The sequence below is a fragment of the Girardinichthys multiradiatus genome, chromosome 22 (genome assembly GCF_021462225.1).
Source record: "Girardinichthys multiradiatus isolate DD_20200921_A chromosome 22, DD_fGirMul_XY1, whole genome shotgun sequence".
Lineage (NCBI taxonomy): Eukaryota > Metazoa > Chordata > Actinopteri > Cyprinodontiformes > Goodeidae > Girardinichthys > Girardinichthys multiradiatus.
In genome coordinates, this window is record NC_061814.1 from 25,149,566 (window position 1) to 25,165,564 (window position 15,999).

Here is a 15,999-nt window from a genome sequence, read left to right on the forward strand (position 1 = left end):
AGGATGTATGAGGGAGATATAGCCCTTGAAGTGTCTTAGGGGGCGCTGTTGATCCAAATTTCAATGTAATTCAATAGAGCTGTTTGGGGGCTGACAAAGATTAACCATATTCAGTGTGGAGTGAATCGGACCTTCCATATGGAAGCTACACTCATTTGTTTATTAGTGGGCGGGGCTAAAGTGATGTCATCTATTGACTGTGTCAACATGTCCATCATTAACTTAAAAGAAGTTACATATGTGTACCAAATTTCACAATCCTTGGTCAAAGCATGGCTCGGGGCTGATTTTTAGAAATTGTCTAGGGGGCGTTGTGGACAAATTAGGCCACGCCCATCAAATATGTCATCAGATCTCTGTTGGGGACTGGACTAGGATCAATCATATTGAATTTGGTGCAGGTCAGATGATGTATGTGGAAATTAAAGTCAAACGTATGGCCATGGCGTGACGTCCAACTGCGCCGCGCCACCACGGCCACGCCCTTTTATGAAAAGTCACTGTGCTTCAAATGAAGTTAGACGCACTAGTTATCAGTCACCTGACACATTTTCAAGTTGATTGAATGTAGACAGCCAGATAGCGATCTTTCCCGGTAAAAAAAGTGACTTCCTGTTCTCAGGGGGCGTGGCTTTGATGATGTCAGCATATGACCCCATAGGATCGTCGGAAACCTGAAGGTCCTCCTTCATGCCCACTTTGGTGTGATTTGGCGTTTCTTTGGGAAAGTTATTGCATTTTTTCACTTTGGGCGTGAACGTCAATTTCATGCCCCGGCCACGCCCCCTAAACATAGCTGAAAACTCCTGATTTTTATAACATTTAATCCCCCATGCCATAACTGCATATTGACCAAATATGAAACCAAAAGCTCAAAATCCCTAGGAGGAGTTTGTTAAAGTTCGAGGTGAGTAAAAGTGAAAAACGGCCAAAAATTGGCCTTTGACCCAAAATGGCCAACTTCCTGTCCGTTTTAGGGCATACCCCCGAGAGACTTTTTTTCTTGGTTTGAGGAGCTCTACCTGTGTGCCAAATTTCAGATCTCTACAACTTACGGTTCAGTCTATCTCACTTTAGGGTCGTTGTAAAGCCGTTTGGCCACGCCCACAGACAACAACATTAAGGAACAAGAATTTCACGTGGGGGACAATTTTGGGCAAAATCGTGTGAGTTTTCGTGCATGGCAAAGTCCCCAAATTGCCCCGCAAAGACGCAACGGAAAAAAGAAAGCTCTGGAAACTAGCTCCTTGAGAGAGGCTGGACTTTCTTCTACTCTGGAGTGGCAGTCGGGGACAGTGCCTCTGGACTGGGAGACCAAGGGTATGTTTCAACTACAAGGTGATTACACTCCTCAGCCTCCCTGGTAAGGCCTATGCCAGGGTATTGGAGAGGAGAGTCTGGACGATTGTCGAACCTCGGCTTCAGGTGGAGCAGTGTGGTTTTTGTCCTGGCCGAGGAAGACCTACAGCATGCACTGGGGTGGTTCACAGCAGAGTGTGAAGCAGGTGGAATGAGTATCAGCACCTCAACGTCCGAGGCCATGGTTCTTGACCAGAAAAGGGTGGATTGCCCTCTTCAGGTTGGAGGGGATCTCCTGCCTCAAGTGGAGGAGTTAAAGTATCTTGGGGTCTTATTCACAAGTGAGGGGAGAATGGAGTGGGAGATTGACAGACGGTGTAGCTGCAGCAGTAATGAGGATGCTGTGCTGGTCCGTTGTGGTGAAGGGAGCAGAGCCAAAAAAAGAAGCCCTCTATTTACTGGTTGGTCTACTGGTTGGTTCCTTCCCCTAACCTATTGGCATGAAAGTTGGGTCATGACTGAAAGAACGAGATCCTGGATACAAGTGGCTGAAATGAGCTTCCTCTGCAGGTTGGCTGAACATTCCCTTAGAGATGTGGTGAGGAGCTCAGCCATCTGGGAAGAGCTCTCGACGGCTCTCGATTAGGAAGGACCGCTGCTCCTCAAAATCGAGAGAAGTCAGTTGAGACGGTTCAGGCATCTGTATCGGATGCCTCCTGGACTCCTCCCCCTTTGAGGTGTTTCAGGCTTATCCCACCGGGAGGAGGCCCAGGGAACTGCCATGGGCACACTGGAGGGACTATGTCTCTCGGCTGGCCTGGGAACGCCTTGGGCTCCCCCTGGAGGAGCTGGAGGTGGTGTCTGGGGAGAGGGAAGTCTGGGCGTCTCTACCAAGTCTGCTGCCCCTGCGACCCAGTTCCGGATAAAGCGGGAGATGGCAATTACGAGTCTAAGAAAATGAGACAGAAATAAATGGGCTCAGGGAGCTCTGTTGGGTTAAAAAATACAACAGGGATATATTTGGGGGGAAAATATATCAGTACTTGCAAAACAGCAAAATACATGTTTTAAATATTTTTGAAACAAATAAAAGGGGTAGGAAAGATAAAACGGCAAGAAATTCCCTTGTATTAAACAAAGAAAGAAGTTCAAGAAAATATGATTTGGAAATTAGTGTTTAAATAAAAATAGTGGATTAAAATATATATCTTTATATCTGATTAATTGATCCATTGTTGAATAAATCTCTTGTGTTCATTATTTTGTTGCATTTATTGGTGCACTAATTTATATTTATAGACACTTTTTGGCCCAGCAATTAGTTTTTTCGAGTCTTTCATTTATTTCTGTATTTATTTTTACTTATGGCAGGATTGGTCCTCCAATGCCCTTTTCTCCTCCTCTAGGTTCAACATATATTAAGATTAATACATACTCTGCAAGAAAAGTTGTCTATCCCAGGATGCAGGACAAAATTGACAACATTCTGTTATTGCAACTGGTTTGGGAGTTCTTGCAGCTTGTTCTTGACACATATTCTAGGGAGAACCTTTTTCTTGCCTGGTGTCTGAAAAGTATCACGTGTGCTGGAGTGGGACAGACCTATAAAAACATCCTGGGAGTTCTGTACTTTAGTAGGAAATGTCCTTGCCACAAAGAAATTTGTTCTTGTTCAAGTCACAAGCAAAATAACTAATTTCTCTGTTCTTGTGGTATAAGCACAGACCTATAGGTGATGAATGTTTAACATCATTCCTGTCCCTACTGAAGGCAAACATCTCCACATCATGATGCTGCCACCTCCATATGTTATAATAGGGACCTAAAGGAAGTATTTGCTTTCTGAACACTTTGTTAAAAAGGATTTCCTTTTTGGGTATCAATGTAAAGGGGACTTTCTTCTACTTTACTATTCTATACTACTCTGTGGTGGACCATCACATAAACAACCGAATAAAATATGTAATGTGACAAAATGTGAAAAAGATCAAGGGGTATTGATACTTTTACAAGTACTTTTAAGAAACTAGCGTTCTTTAATGAGGTTATTTTTTCTTTAACTAATATTCCAGGCCAGTTGTCAACAGATATGTTTGTACTTGCAATAGCTCGAAGCAAAACATCCACAGAACCCGGTTTCTGGTCAGACATTTTTCTACTGTTTAATACTGAATAAACTACAGGCTGCAGTTGGTGAATGAATGCTGTGTAATTAAATTCAGGCAATAACTTGGATGAATTATGAGGCAACACCAAGCAAACGGGAGGGCTGATGATATCACTTAGCCAAAAGGCTGTTGCAGCCAGTAACATTGTTAAAAAAATCCTGGTTTCTGAGGATTATGGTTTGCATCAAATTTACAGCAGAAATGTCAACACCAGTGTCTGCAGGACTTTTCAGACAAAAGTAAGGCGCAAAAGAGAAGATTGCCAGCTGGTGACTCAGCCTGCTAACAACCATTTCACTTGAAAAAACAATGTTCTTTCAGAGCAGCAGGACAGTCAGAAGGGCCTTTTCACAAAGATAATAGTAGAGAGGGATTACAGAAAAGAGCCCTTGTGTTTGTACCATGTGTCAAAGTCAATAAAGACAACATAAACTGGATCTATATTCACATGTGGTGTGAGTTTGAGTTCACAGGAGGGCTGGAAGAGTTTCCGGTTTGTTCCCTGCTTTTGAATAGCTGTTGTAGAGTCACTGCCCACCCTGGATTACTGTGAAACACAAGTTTAGGCTTTCCATTTTGACATGATCGGTTAATGTTTGGCAATCTGGTGAGAAAAAGAGCGACTACCAGGGGTTACAGGATTTACAAAAGTATTTACACCCCTTCATCTTTTCACATGCTGTCATGTATCAACCACACATTATTCAGACTTACTATTTCAGACCAGTGCAAAGTAGCACATAAATATAAAGTGGTGGGAAAGGTTGTCTTTTTTTTTTTTACAAATGAAAATCTATGTGTTAAGCCCCTCTGAGCCATACTTTGGAAAACCATATTTTTTTCCCCCAGGAAGTATTTCAGTATGTATATCTACCAGCTCAGCACATTTAATGACTGAACGTTTTGATCATTTTTCTTTACAAAACAGCTCAAGCTCAGTCAGGATCAATTAAGGGCTTTTGGGAACATCCAATTGCAAGGCTTGCCTTTGTCTGGACTTTGACAGGGCCTTTCTAACAGATGAATATGCTTAAATTTAAGCAGAGTTCACACTGTGCGATTATCGGCCATTTTAGCCATAGTCTTCTTGCTTGAATGAAAATCTCTGGTTGTGAGCTTGAATTGATGGTCTGTGATCTCTCTTTGTGACAGATGCACCGACCACCAATTCTCTGCCGAACAACGATAACCTACAACAGATATCAAGCTGTGCCAGAAATGTTCTGGGAAAATCATGCAGTGCTGCCTCTGTGACCAGCCCAGCCAGGGGCACTTGTATAGCATCCTCCTTTCCCTCTATTTAACTCTAATAATAAATACATTACTACCAGTAGACTGGTATCCAATTTTTGTTTGACTGATATCTCTGTTGAATCTGTCTGAAATGATTCAGCTGATGCAGCAGGTCGTGCAGTTAGGCATCTTCCACTGTGCAGGGTGACAGGAGTTACTATCATATCTAGCCCATGCAGTACGACATGTAGTGATCCCGTTTTGGAAATCGCACTTAGTGTCTGCTGGGTTGAGCCATTCAACTATAGGGCTGGGAGTACCTTTTTGTGTCATTGTCCTGCGGTAAGTCGAACTTCCAAAATAGCATCAGTTCAGTTCGTTTTAGACAACTTTATCAATCCCACTAAGCAATTAATTTGTAGCCTACCAATCTATGCAATCACCAACAAAAATCATTATTAAATAAAAAAAAAACACAAAAGATGAACTCACACAACACTCAAAAAAACTGCCTTTAAGGTTGTGTTTGTTGTCCATATTCAACATGGAATCAGGAACTTTAGAACAGCGATTAGCTCTGGACTTAGTCTAAATAGCATTGTGAATGTTTGCTCCACATTCTATAGCCTTCATACCTGACGTTATTTTGTGCCTGTTTTTGTCATTTACCGACACCTTAATAAACCAAGAGATAAAGGAAAAGGTTTAAAGATTTTAAATGAAAGACAAGATAAAAAAAATATTTGGAATGTATTAAAAAACATTAAAAGAGTTGAGCCTCAAGTCTGTTGCAGCCTCCAAGATTGCACCTTATTTAGACCCATCCACCTTTCCATCAACTCTGAGCAGCCTCCCTGTAGCTGCTAAAGAAAAGATCCCTACAGTATGATGCTGCTACCACCATGTTTTAGAGTGGGAGTTCAGGTGTATGTGCAGTGTTAGTTTTTCACCACATATAGCAATTTGCATACAGGTGAAACAAGTTCAGTTTTGATATCTGAACAGAGCACCTTCTTTCACGTTTGCCATCAGTTTACATGGAGTTTTATGTCTTTTTTGCCAACAATGACTTACTTCTTGTCACTCTATGCAAGTCAGATTTGTGGAGTGCACAACTAATAGTGCCCTGTTGAGAGACCCCTCCACCTGAGCTGTGGGTTTCTTCAGCTCCTCAAGAGCTAAAGTGGGCCTTTTAGTTGTTTCTTTGATTGATGATTTCTTTATCCAGCCTGTGAGTTTAGGTTAATGGCCATGTCTTGGTAGGTCTGCTGTTGTGCCATACCTCTTTCTTTTATTCATATGATGGATTCAACAATTCTCTGTGAGATGTTCAGAGCTTGGGATCTTGTTTCAAACCTACTTAAAACATCTCTACAACCTTCCTCCTTACCTGTCTGCTGTTTGGTCACTAATGTTCTCCGAAGACTTTGCAGAACAGCTGGATTTTTACTGAGAATAATTTATACACAGACGGACTCTTTTTAATAATTTGGTAGCACTGCTCAGATGTAATTGCTCTGGGTTTTATTTATGGGTGTTTGAGTAAAGAGGTTTAACCTGAAATGGATGAAATATATAAATTTTTAGATTTTTACTTGTACAAAAAGTAAGCTATGTATCATTTTCTGCCCATCTCACAAAGATGCACTACTTTATATTAGTGTATCACATAAAAACTCAAAATACATAGCAGTTTGTGGTTGTAACCTTAAAATGTAAAAGGTTAAAGAGGTATTAATAAAAATGTATTTGCAAGTGTTGAAATATGTCATACATTTATTATGAAGTAGACACCAGAGTGTGCGACAATAACTCCAAACCACCTAATCACATTTGACAGAGTCTAAAGGGAGGGAGGTGAGGCCTTGCAAAACCAGAGAGTGAGCAGAAGAGAAGATAAAACGTCTGAGAGCTAGGAGTAGGGTTAAAGAGAATTTTAAGGTAAAATGAGAAGGGACAGAGCAGAGATGGGAAGCAAAGTGAGAACTCCTGACAGTCTGATTTCTATAAAGAGAAGAACATGTCTGACGCCCTGCTGGGCATGAAATTGAGCAGTAATAGCCTTTTCAGTTCATATTCAAATATACTCACGCATACTGATAACTACAACTCTGCAGCATGTATTCCTCCTGCATCATTCAAATCCACCTCCAATTAGGGGATCATGACAAAAGAAACATGAGTAAAAAGAAGAAAAGAAAGCCAAAAAAAACTGAGAAGGAATAATATGTTGCAAGAATCATGTGCAATGATTTGATTTGTACCTCTGCATCTCTGCTATCCCGAGCCTCTGCTATCCACAGGACATATTCCAGACACTAAAATGAAGAAGCAAAAACATTAAGTAGGCCATCACTGTAACAGCACGGGTTCAGCACAAAAGCATTGATTCATCATCCCAAAATAACAGCTAGCTGGCTGCATAGTAGCTTTATTGATTTTCAGCTGCAACCCACTGCCCACTCTTCCCTGTTTCCGCATTCTTTTCAATTCTGGTACACGATGAAGAACATCTATCTTAGACTGTGAAAGCTGATGGGGACAGCTGAAAGGGTGTCCAGCTGAGAATGCACGTGACCATCAGCAGGGTGGTCAGACAGAGATGGAGGGGTACAAATGTTGTCCCCTTTTGGGGCTGGTTCTGTTTGGGCTGTGAGGCCAGATTCATACATGGTGCAGAATGCTCTCAAGTTTTGTTTTGAATTTAAAAAAGTAAGCCTGCAACTTATAGACTAGTTTCATTATGAAACACAATCAAATAGAAACTGAAAGTACATAATGCCTTGAAGAAGTATTCATATCTTGTAGGTTCAACATGTCCTATCTATATCAGATTATATAATGGGGCACTTTATGATGGCATGCATTGCACTTAACAGCTAAGGAGGGAGAATCTATTGACACTAAAACTACAAGTCACGTAAGCAGGAAATGTAGCTTTTAATGGCAACAAAGAACCTACTTTTGAAAAAAAAAAGCCAGACCTTCAGACATATAAATGCTAAATATGGTGGAAAACACTGCACATCACCCCAAATGCACTACTCTTATAATAAAACATGTTGGTGGCAGGATAATGCTGTGGTGTGTTTTTGACAGGTGCAGGGAGGTTCACAGAGTTGATGGAACATGAGTGGAGCTAAATACAGGAATGAAAGCTTTTAGAGGAACTAAAGACTTGAGACTAAGGTGGAGGTTCACCTTCCAGCATGACAAGTACACTAAACAGCGAGAGATATGATTGACTTTGTTGTCGTGTAATCAGACCTTCGGCCGCATGTTTTGGACACTCGGGTGAAGAGAGGGGCTGAGCTGTCCACTGATCACCACTTGGTGGTGAGTTGGATCCGCTGGAGGAGGAGAAAGCCGGACAGACTTGGCAGGCCCAAGCGCATAGTGAGGGTCTGCTGGGAACGCCTGGCTGAGCTCTCGGCCAGGGATGTATTCAACTCCCACCTCTGGGAGAGCTTTGACCAGATTCCGGGGGATGTTGGAGACAGAGTCTGAGTGGACCATGTTCTCCGCATCTATTGTCGATGCTGCTGCCCGTAGTGGTGGACACCGGCAGTAAGGGATGCTGTTAAGCTGAAGAAGGAGTCCTATCGGCTGTGTTTGGCTTGTGGAACTCCTGAGGCGGCTGACGGGTACCGTGAGGCCAAGCGTGCTGCGGTCCGGGCTGTGGCAGAGGCAAAAACTTGGGCCTGGGAGGAGTTCGGTGAGGCCTTGGAGAAGGACTACCGGTTGGCCTCGAAGCGATTCTGGCAAACCGTCCGGCGCCTCAGGAGGGGGAAGCAGTGCTTCGCCAACACTGTTTACAGTGGGGGTGGGAGGCTGCTGACCTCAACTGAGGACATTATCGGGCGGGGGAAGGAGTACTTTGAGGATCTCCTCAATCCTGCCATCACGCATTCCCTGGTGGAAACAGAGGCTGGGGACTCGGGGTTGGACTCTTTCATCACCCAGGCTGAAGTCACAGAGGTGGTTAAAAAGCTCCGCGGTGGCAGGGCTTCGGGGGTGGATGAGATCCGCCCTGAGGGCCTCAAATCTCTGGATGTTGTGGGGCTGTCATGGTTGACTCTTCAACGTTGCGTGACAGTCGGGGACAGCGCCTCTGGACTGGCAGACTGGGGTGGTGGTCCCCCTTTATAAGAAGGGGGACCGGAGGGTGTGTTCCAACTACAGGGGGATCACACTCCTCAGCCTCCCTGGTAAGGCCTACACCAAGGTATTGGAGAGGAGAGTCCGGCCGATAGTCGAACCTCGGCTTCAGGAGGAGCAGTGTGGTTTTTGTCCTGGCCGTGGAACACTGGACCAGCTCTATACCCTCTACAGGGTGCTCGAGGGTTCATGGTAGTTTGCCCAACCGGTCCACATGTGTTTTGTGGACCTGGAGAAAGCATTCGACTGTGTCCCTCGTGATGCCCTGTGGGGGGTGCTCCAGGAGTATGGAATTGGGGGCCCTTTATTAGGGGCCATCCGGTCCCTGTACAAGCGGAGCAGGAGTTTGGTTCACATTGCCGGCACAGGATTGCTGGACAGGATTTCTAGGCGCAGCCAAGGGCCGGAGGGGGTCTGGTTTGGGGACCAGTGGATTTCGTCTCTTCTTTTTGCAGATGACGTGGTCCTGCTGGCCCCCTCTAGTCAAAACCTACAGCATGCACTGTGGCAGTTTGCAGCCAAGTGTGAAGCGGGTGGGATGAAGATCAGCTCCTCCAAGTCAGAGGCCATGGTTCTCGACCGGAAAAGGGTGGCTTGTCCTCTTTAGGTTGGAGGGGAGTTCCTGCCTCAAGTGGAGGAGTTCAAGTATCTCAGGGTATTGTTCACGAGTGAGGGAAGAATGGAGCGGGAGATCGACAGACGGATCGGTGCGGCTGCCACAGTAATGGGGGCGCTGTGCCGGTCTGTTGTGGTGAAGAGAGAGCTGAGCCGAAAAGCGAAGCTCTCGATTTACTGGTCGGTCTACGTTCCTACCCTCACCTATGGCCATGAACTTTGGGTCATGACCGAAAGAACGAGATCCCGGATACAAGCGGCTGAAATGAGCTTCCTCCGTAGGGTGGCCGGGCACTCCCTTAGAGATAGGGTGAGGAGCTCGGCCATCCAGGAGGGGCTCGGAGTAGAGCCGCTGCTCCTCCACATCGAGAGGAGCCAGTTGAGGTGGCTTGGGCATCTATAACGGATGCCTCCTGGACGCCTTCCTCGGGAGGTGTTCCAGGCACGTCCCACCGGGAGGAGGCCCAGGGGACGGACCAGGATACGCTGGAGAGACTATGTCTCTCGGCTGGCCTGAGAACGCCTTGGGCTCCCCCCGGAGGAGCTGGAGGAGGTGTCTAGGGAGAGGGACGTTTTTGCTGAGTCTGCTGCCCCCGCGACCCGGTCCCGGATAAGCGGAAGACGACGAGTACAAGTATTTATTATATATATATAAATAATGAATAGTTAAAGATGAACGGAGGGGTCGGAATGCAAGACACAAAGGGGAAAAGCAGACATAACAATGAATTATTAATAAATCTGTAAATTAGGAAAAATTACAATGATTCAATAACAAAGCAAATAGAAGGCCATATTACCAAAGAGGTAAAAACACATTCACATGGATTTAAAGTTGGAAAATGTATCTCACATGTTACTCATTAATAACTCAACACTGATATTATGATGTTGCAAATGTACCTTTTTATTTATATATGTGCATATTTGTATATTGTATATATGTATATTCTTTAATGCAAAAAACAAAAACCAGAGAGCAAAGTGTACCAGAGTCAAATTCTTTTATGTACAAACTTGGCAATAAAGCTGATTCCTATTTCTGATTCTGATGATTGTGGCATTTATTTAAAAAAATGGATATACATTAAGTCAATACAAATTACCATAATGAACTAGGTAAAAATAAAATCAATTAAATAATAAACTGTCCTAAAGAGCCAATTATTTCCTTTATATTTTGAGATATTTAAAAGCTGCTACTTTTCAATGACCATCATTGTTTTTACCCGTTTCTGATGACAATCTGCCAAAAATATTAAACGCTCTCAGAATGCAATTTTCACATGTCACTGGTGACGTCTGACGCTGGTTTCTTGTCCTCAGATTTGTAGTACCAAGCACACGAAGGTCCATCTTACTAATCAGCAACCCACTGTGTGGGATAGAGCAGAACATATTGTTCTTAGAAGAATTATGATTACAAACAAGTTTGCAGTGTTGTAGCACCTGCTATAAATTGGAGACAAAGTATTTTAAGATCATTTATACTTGAATGTAAGCTGTGACTGCACAACATTGCTGACAACTTTCTCCTTACGACTATCATTATTTCACTAGTTTCATGTTCGCCTATCCTGCAAGATAACTGACTCTTCAGACTCAGAGACGGCACTGCAGTCATCATCATAACAATATCTCTGCTCTGCTTCACTTGATGCATCTTGTCCCTCGAACAAGTTGCCACATCAGAAAGACTTTCCCAGCAGACTTAATACTAGATATTAACCAAACCCTGCTGTAACTTTCTGCCTGTGAGGTTCTTCTTCAGCTCAAATTGCTCATCTGTAGTTACTCAGACTGTCGTACTGTGGACTGATAATTGCTAAAACTGAGGTTTCACAGTAATTAATTCTGGCAATTCAACAATTTTGGATCTTAAACCTACTGGGTGCTTTTCTGTGTCGCATGACTCACATTTTGTTTGGCTGCAGCGAGCATACAAATACATTAGCACTAACACACACGTCTTGCTTGAATAAAAAGGACTTTGAGTTTGATTTGTGTGTTCATTCAAAACAGCATCTTGGATGAAGATCTGTTGAAATTTCAGATCAAATTGACTCATAAATGCAAATATTTTCTTGCCAAGGGCTACATAGAGCTGTGAACTGCTTGCTAGTGTTTGTGTTTTATCAAGACTTACAAAAAACATGAAATAAAGCTCCTGCGGCATTTATTGCTCTATCAGTATTCAACATCAAACACGTAAGACAAGCCTTTAAGATGAGGGACGTTATCAGTACATTATCATCATATGGCAAAGGTTGGGTAATTTGAATTCCTTCTCACATTGCAACAAAGGGCTTCAAACTTCATTAATTCTCCACAACATGCAAGTGTGCGTCTAAGATGAGTCATTACTGGCTATTGGGATGCAGACAGCAGCACAGAGCATCTATGGCAGAGCTTATCATGCTTCACGACCTTGACCCAGCTGACCTGATGTCTCCAAGATCAAACAATTAGCGTGAACAGGTTCGAAGGAGAAAAATGCGTGCAACTCTGCAAAGACTTAGAAACAAAACGCCAACTGATGAACAGTTCATTACAACAGCATTCAGATGCCTGGCACTAATTTAAATTTTGTTATGTGAAAGGTACTAACCTGCTATTATTGTCATTTGATTTTACATGATATGCCAACATAAAAAGGTGGAGCATAACTGTGAAGTGGGAGGGCACGATTTTCACAGTTTTATTTTACAAATATAAACCTGAAAAGTGTTGTATGCATTACATCTGCAAGTTAACTGGGGTATGTCTCTATGTCTCAACCAAGTTAGACCAAGAGACTGAACCTTTTACTCATTCCCTTTCCCAGAAGAGCTCAAACTCAATCAGATTGGAGGAGAACATTCACAAAGAAACGTTTAGGTTGTACCACAGTATCTCAATTGGATTTAGGTCTGGACTTTGACTGGGCCATTCTATCACATACATAATATGCTTTGATTTAAACCATACCTTAGAGCTCTGGCTGCATGTTTAGGGTTGTTGTCCTTTTCTACTGTGTTCCTTGGTCTTCGTGATGCCGTTTGTTCTCTATGGTTCTCTAATGTTCACTAATAAACCTCTGAGGCCTTCAAAGAACAGCTAGATATGCACAAGAGGTTAAAAAGGTCCTAGTTACAACAGGTAAAATTTAAATTTCTTCATTTGATTGGTTATATACTTCTGTATATAAATTGGACCTGTTAGTCTTGTAAAATGCTTTGAGAAGACATTTGTCGTGAAAGCAACAACAGTTATGAGCGAAGTATGCTTGTACATCATTGTTTTTAATTATTTGTAGATATTCAGTACACAAATACAAAGAGTTTTCAAAAGTCATTTCTCCTAACTAGAAAAAAAACAAACATTTTAACGTGGACAGGAGGTGCAAACTGAGCAGAAAATATGTTTTTTGCTAAATATGTCAGAGAAGGGGTTGAATAAAATTACTGCCACACTAATCACCTTAAAAAAAAAAAAAACATTACATCTTGCTTTCTACTTCATAAATTATCCACTACTTTGTCTTGCTCTACAACATAAAATCCCATTTTAAATACCCTGAGGTTTGTGGTCATAATGTGATAAAATGTGAAAATGTTCCACGCATGATGGACACTTTTCCAAGAAACAGTATGCTGTTTTGATAACTTTTCTTACTGATCAGGCTGCAGGCAAACTCCCATCTGGCTCTCATACAGACAAAAGCCTGAAGAGGGAAAACCAGTTATATCATTTATTTTTCAAATATTAAATTGGAAGAGTGTTACAAAGGCCATCTCTGTTCTTTATTGCTTGTCTCAACCCTTCAAGGAGTAAAGAAAAGCTCTATCCAAGGCCATTAAATCAATCATCTGCACTGGGCTCTGCAGGAGTGACCTCAATATAAAGAGATAAAAACAGAGCTACATCTTTTCCCCCTCCAGTATCCACCTTGCTCCCTTCAGGGCCATCGTCCACCCGCTATGACATCAGCAGTCCTCACCTGCTGCTAAAACAGATGGTGCCTCATCGCTGACCCCAGTCAGGTTTGGAAGAACTGCTCTGTAAATATACTACTTTGGATATTTCAAATGTGGGAATCCTCAGAATTTGTTAGCTTCCTACTTCACCACAGCTTCAGATCTCCTTCTTCTTCAGTTTATGGATCATAACAGGATGTAGGAGTCGTAAGAAGCATCCCTGCAGCAGACCACCACTCCGTGGGGGGGCTCTTGGCATATGAAAGCAACTGGGATTGCAAAGCTTCCTCCCCCTTGCATGTAAACCTTGGATTCCTGCCTTCAATTGTGGCCAATGGATGGAATTATGGAGTAATGATGGTGAAGTATTGCACAAAACTGTTTCTCAAGATTGACAGAAAGCTGTGCACACTTCCTCATACAAAAGCAAACAACACAAAGAGGAAGAATATCTATAATTCTATTAACGCTTACCACCAGGGGGACATCACCATTAGATGTGTGGTGTTAGTATTTTACTAAACAAAAGGCTTTATGAAAAGACTCCTCAGAGAATTTTGTTTCACTCAGTTTTGTCAGTTGAATTGAGATAGTTTCAGGCTCTGCAACCCAGCTCAATCCACTTTTCTCAACAAGTAACCTTGATTTACACACCCTCTTCCTCATCCATCTCTGCACGATGATGAAGAATGAAGCGTGAAGCAATGAATCTGTCCTGCACCTACTGCTCTAAAATCTAATTTAGGCTCCAGCTCATTTCGGCTCCCAAATCAATACGATCCAAAGCAGAAGCAGAAATTTGCACGTAAAGATTGTTTGTCTTGAGTAAAATAAGCTTTGAGTTCAAATATGTTTGAATATTGAAAATAACTTATTTCTTTACTAAAAAGAAAACAAAATGATTTTGTACTATTTCCATTTTGTACCCACCTTAAACCACACTGGTTGGCACTTTAAGGTCAAATCGACCTGTTTTGCAAGGACAGAAAGACAAAAAGCTGCTTATAACTGCCCCCTGCTGACATGGTCATGAACGGATCCTTACCTCAAAGTGGACACTGCATCATTCATGCACATGTTGACTTAAACAGTGTATTCAAAATGGTTTTGTTCAGTGGTGCTAATTTAATTTAAGGTCAACATTTCTACCGAGAGATGAGAAAATCTCTTACTACATTTACTTACAATTTAAAAATGGCCAAATGGCACTTTATCATTTTATATACAAGAATAAACTGAATAAATAAACAGAATTTAAATCAGATACTAAAACATCAAAGGAACTGAGGGAAGACAACAGACACCCAGAGACAAAAAAATAGCAACCCAGTGTGGATAATTTATGTCTCAAGGACAACAAGGATCCAAAACAGCATTAATATTCTGGTGAGAAAATATTTTACCATTTCTTTCAGTTCTTTTCTGCTTCCTCTACACAGAGTAGACTGTAAATACCAGCACACCCTTCTCCTCTAAGAGCCTGTAGATAAAACTGTACAGGTCCTTCTCAAAATATTAGCATATTGTGATAAAGTTCATTATTTTCCATAATGTCATGATGAAAATTTAACATTCATATATTTTAGATTCATTGCACACTAACTGAAATATTTCAGGTCTTTTATTGTCTTAATACAGATGATTTTGGCATACAGCTCATGAAAACCCAAAATTTCTATCTCACAAAATTAGCATATCATTAAAAGGGTCTCTAAACGAGCTATGAAACTAATCATCTGAATCAACGAGTTAACTCTAAACACCTGCAAAAGATTCTTGAGGCCTTTAAAACTCCCAGCCTGGTTCATCACTCAAAACCCCAATCATGGGTAAGACTGCCGACCTGACTGCTGTCCAGAAGGCCACTATTGACACCCTCTAGCAAGAGGGTAAGACACAGAAAAAATTTCTGAACGAATAGGCTGTTCCCAGAGTGCTGTATCAAGGCACCTCAGTGGGACGTCTGTGGGAAGGAAAAAGTGTGGCAGAAAACGCTGCACAACGAGAAGAGGTGACCGGACCCTGAGGAAGATTGTGGAGAAGGGCCGATTCCAGACCTTGGGGGACCTGCGGAAGCAGTGGACTGAGTCTGGAGTAGAAACATCCAGAGCCACCGTGCACAGGCGTGTGCAGGAAATGGGCTACAGGTGCCGCATTCCCCAGGTCAAGCCACTTTTGAACCAGAAACAGCGGCAGAAGCGCCTGACCAGGGCTACAGAGAAGCAGCACTGGACTGTTGCTCAGTGGTCCAAAGTACTTTTTTCGGATGAAAGCAAATTCTGCATGTCATTCGGAAATCAAGGTGCCAGAGTCTGGAGGAAGACTGGGGAGAAGGAAATGCCAAAATGCCAGAAGTCCAGTGTCAAGTACCCACAGTCAGTGATGGTCTGGGGTGCCGTGTCAGCTGCTGGTGTTGGTCCACTGTGTTTTATCAAGGGCAGGGTCAATGCAGCTAGCTATCAAGAGATTTTGGAGCACTTCATGCTTCCATCTGCTGAAAAGCTTTATGGAGATGAAGATTTCATTTTTCAGCATGACCTGGCACCTGCTCACAGTGCCAAAACCACTGG

The 15,999-nt window shown here is 42.5% G+C and overlaps 1 protein-coding gene across 5 annotated transcripts in view; it reads right to left on the reverse strand.

Annotated features, from left to right (window-relative positions):
* The window catches only part of marchf8 (membrane-associated ring finger (C3HC4) 8), a 106,962-nt gene that overhangs the window by 44,134 nt on the left and 46,829 nt on the right, over positions 1-15,999 (reverse strand). For 3 of the 5 annotated variants that reach the window (XM_047351195.1, XM_047351193.1, XM_047351194.1), the window contains exon 3: positions 6,965-7,018. The exons of the other annotated variants lie outside the window; for them this stretch is intronic. In XM_047351195.1, the coding sequence (XP_047207151.1) occupies positions 6,965-7,018 (54 nt within the window). The remainder of the gene's footprint in view (positions 1-6,964; positions 7,019-15,999) is intronic. 5 annotated transcript variants of the gene reach the window in all.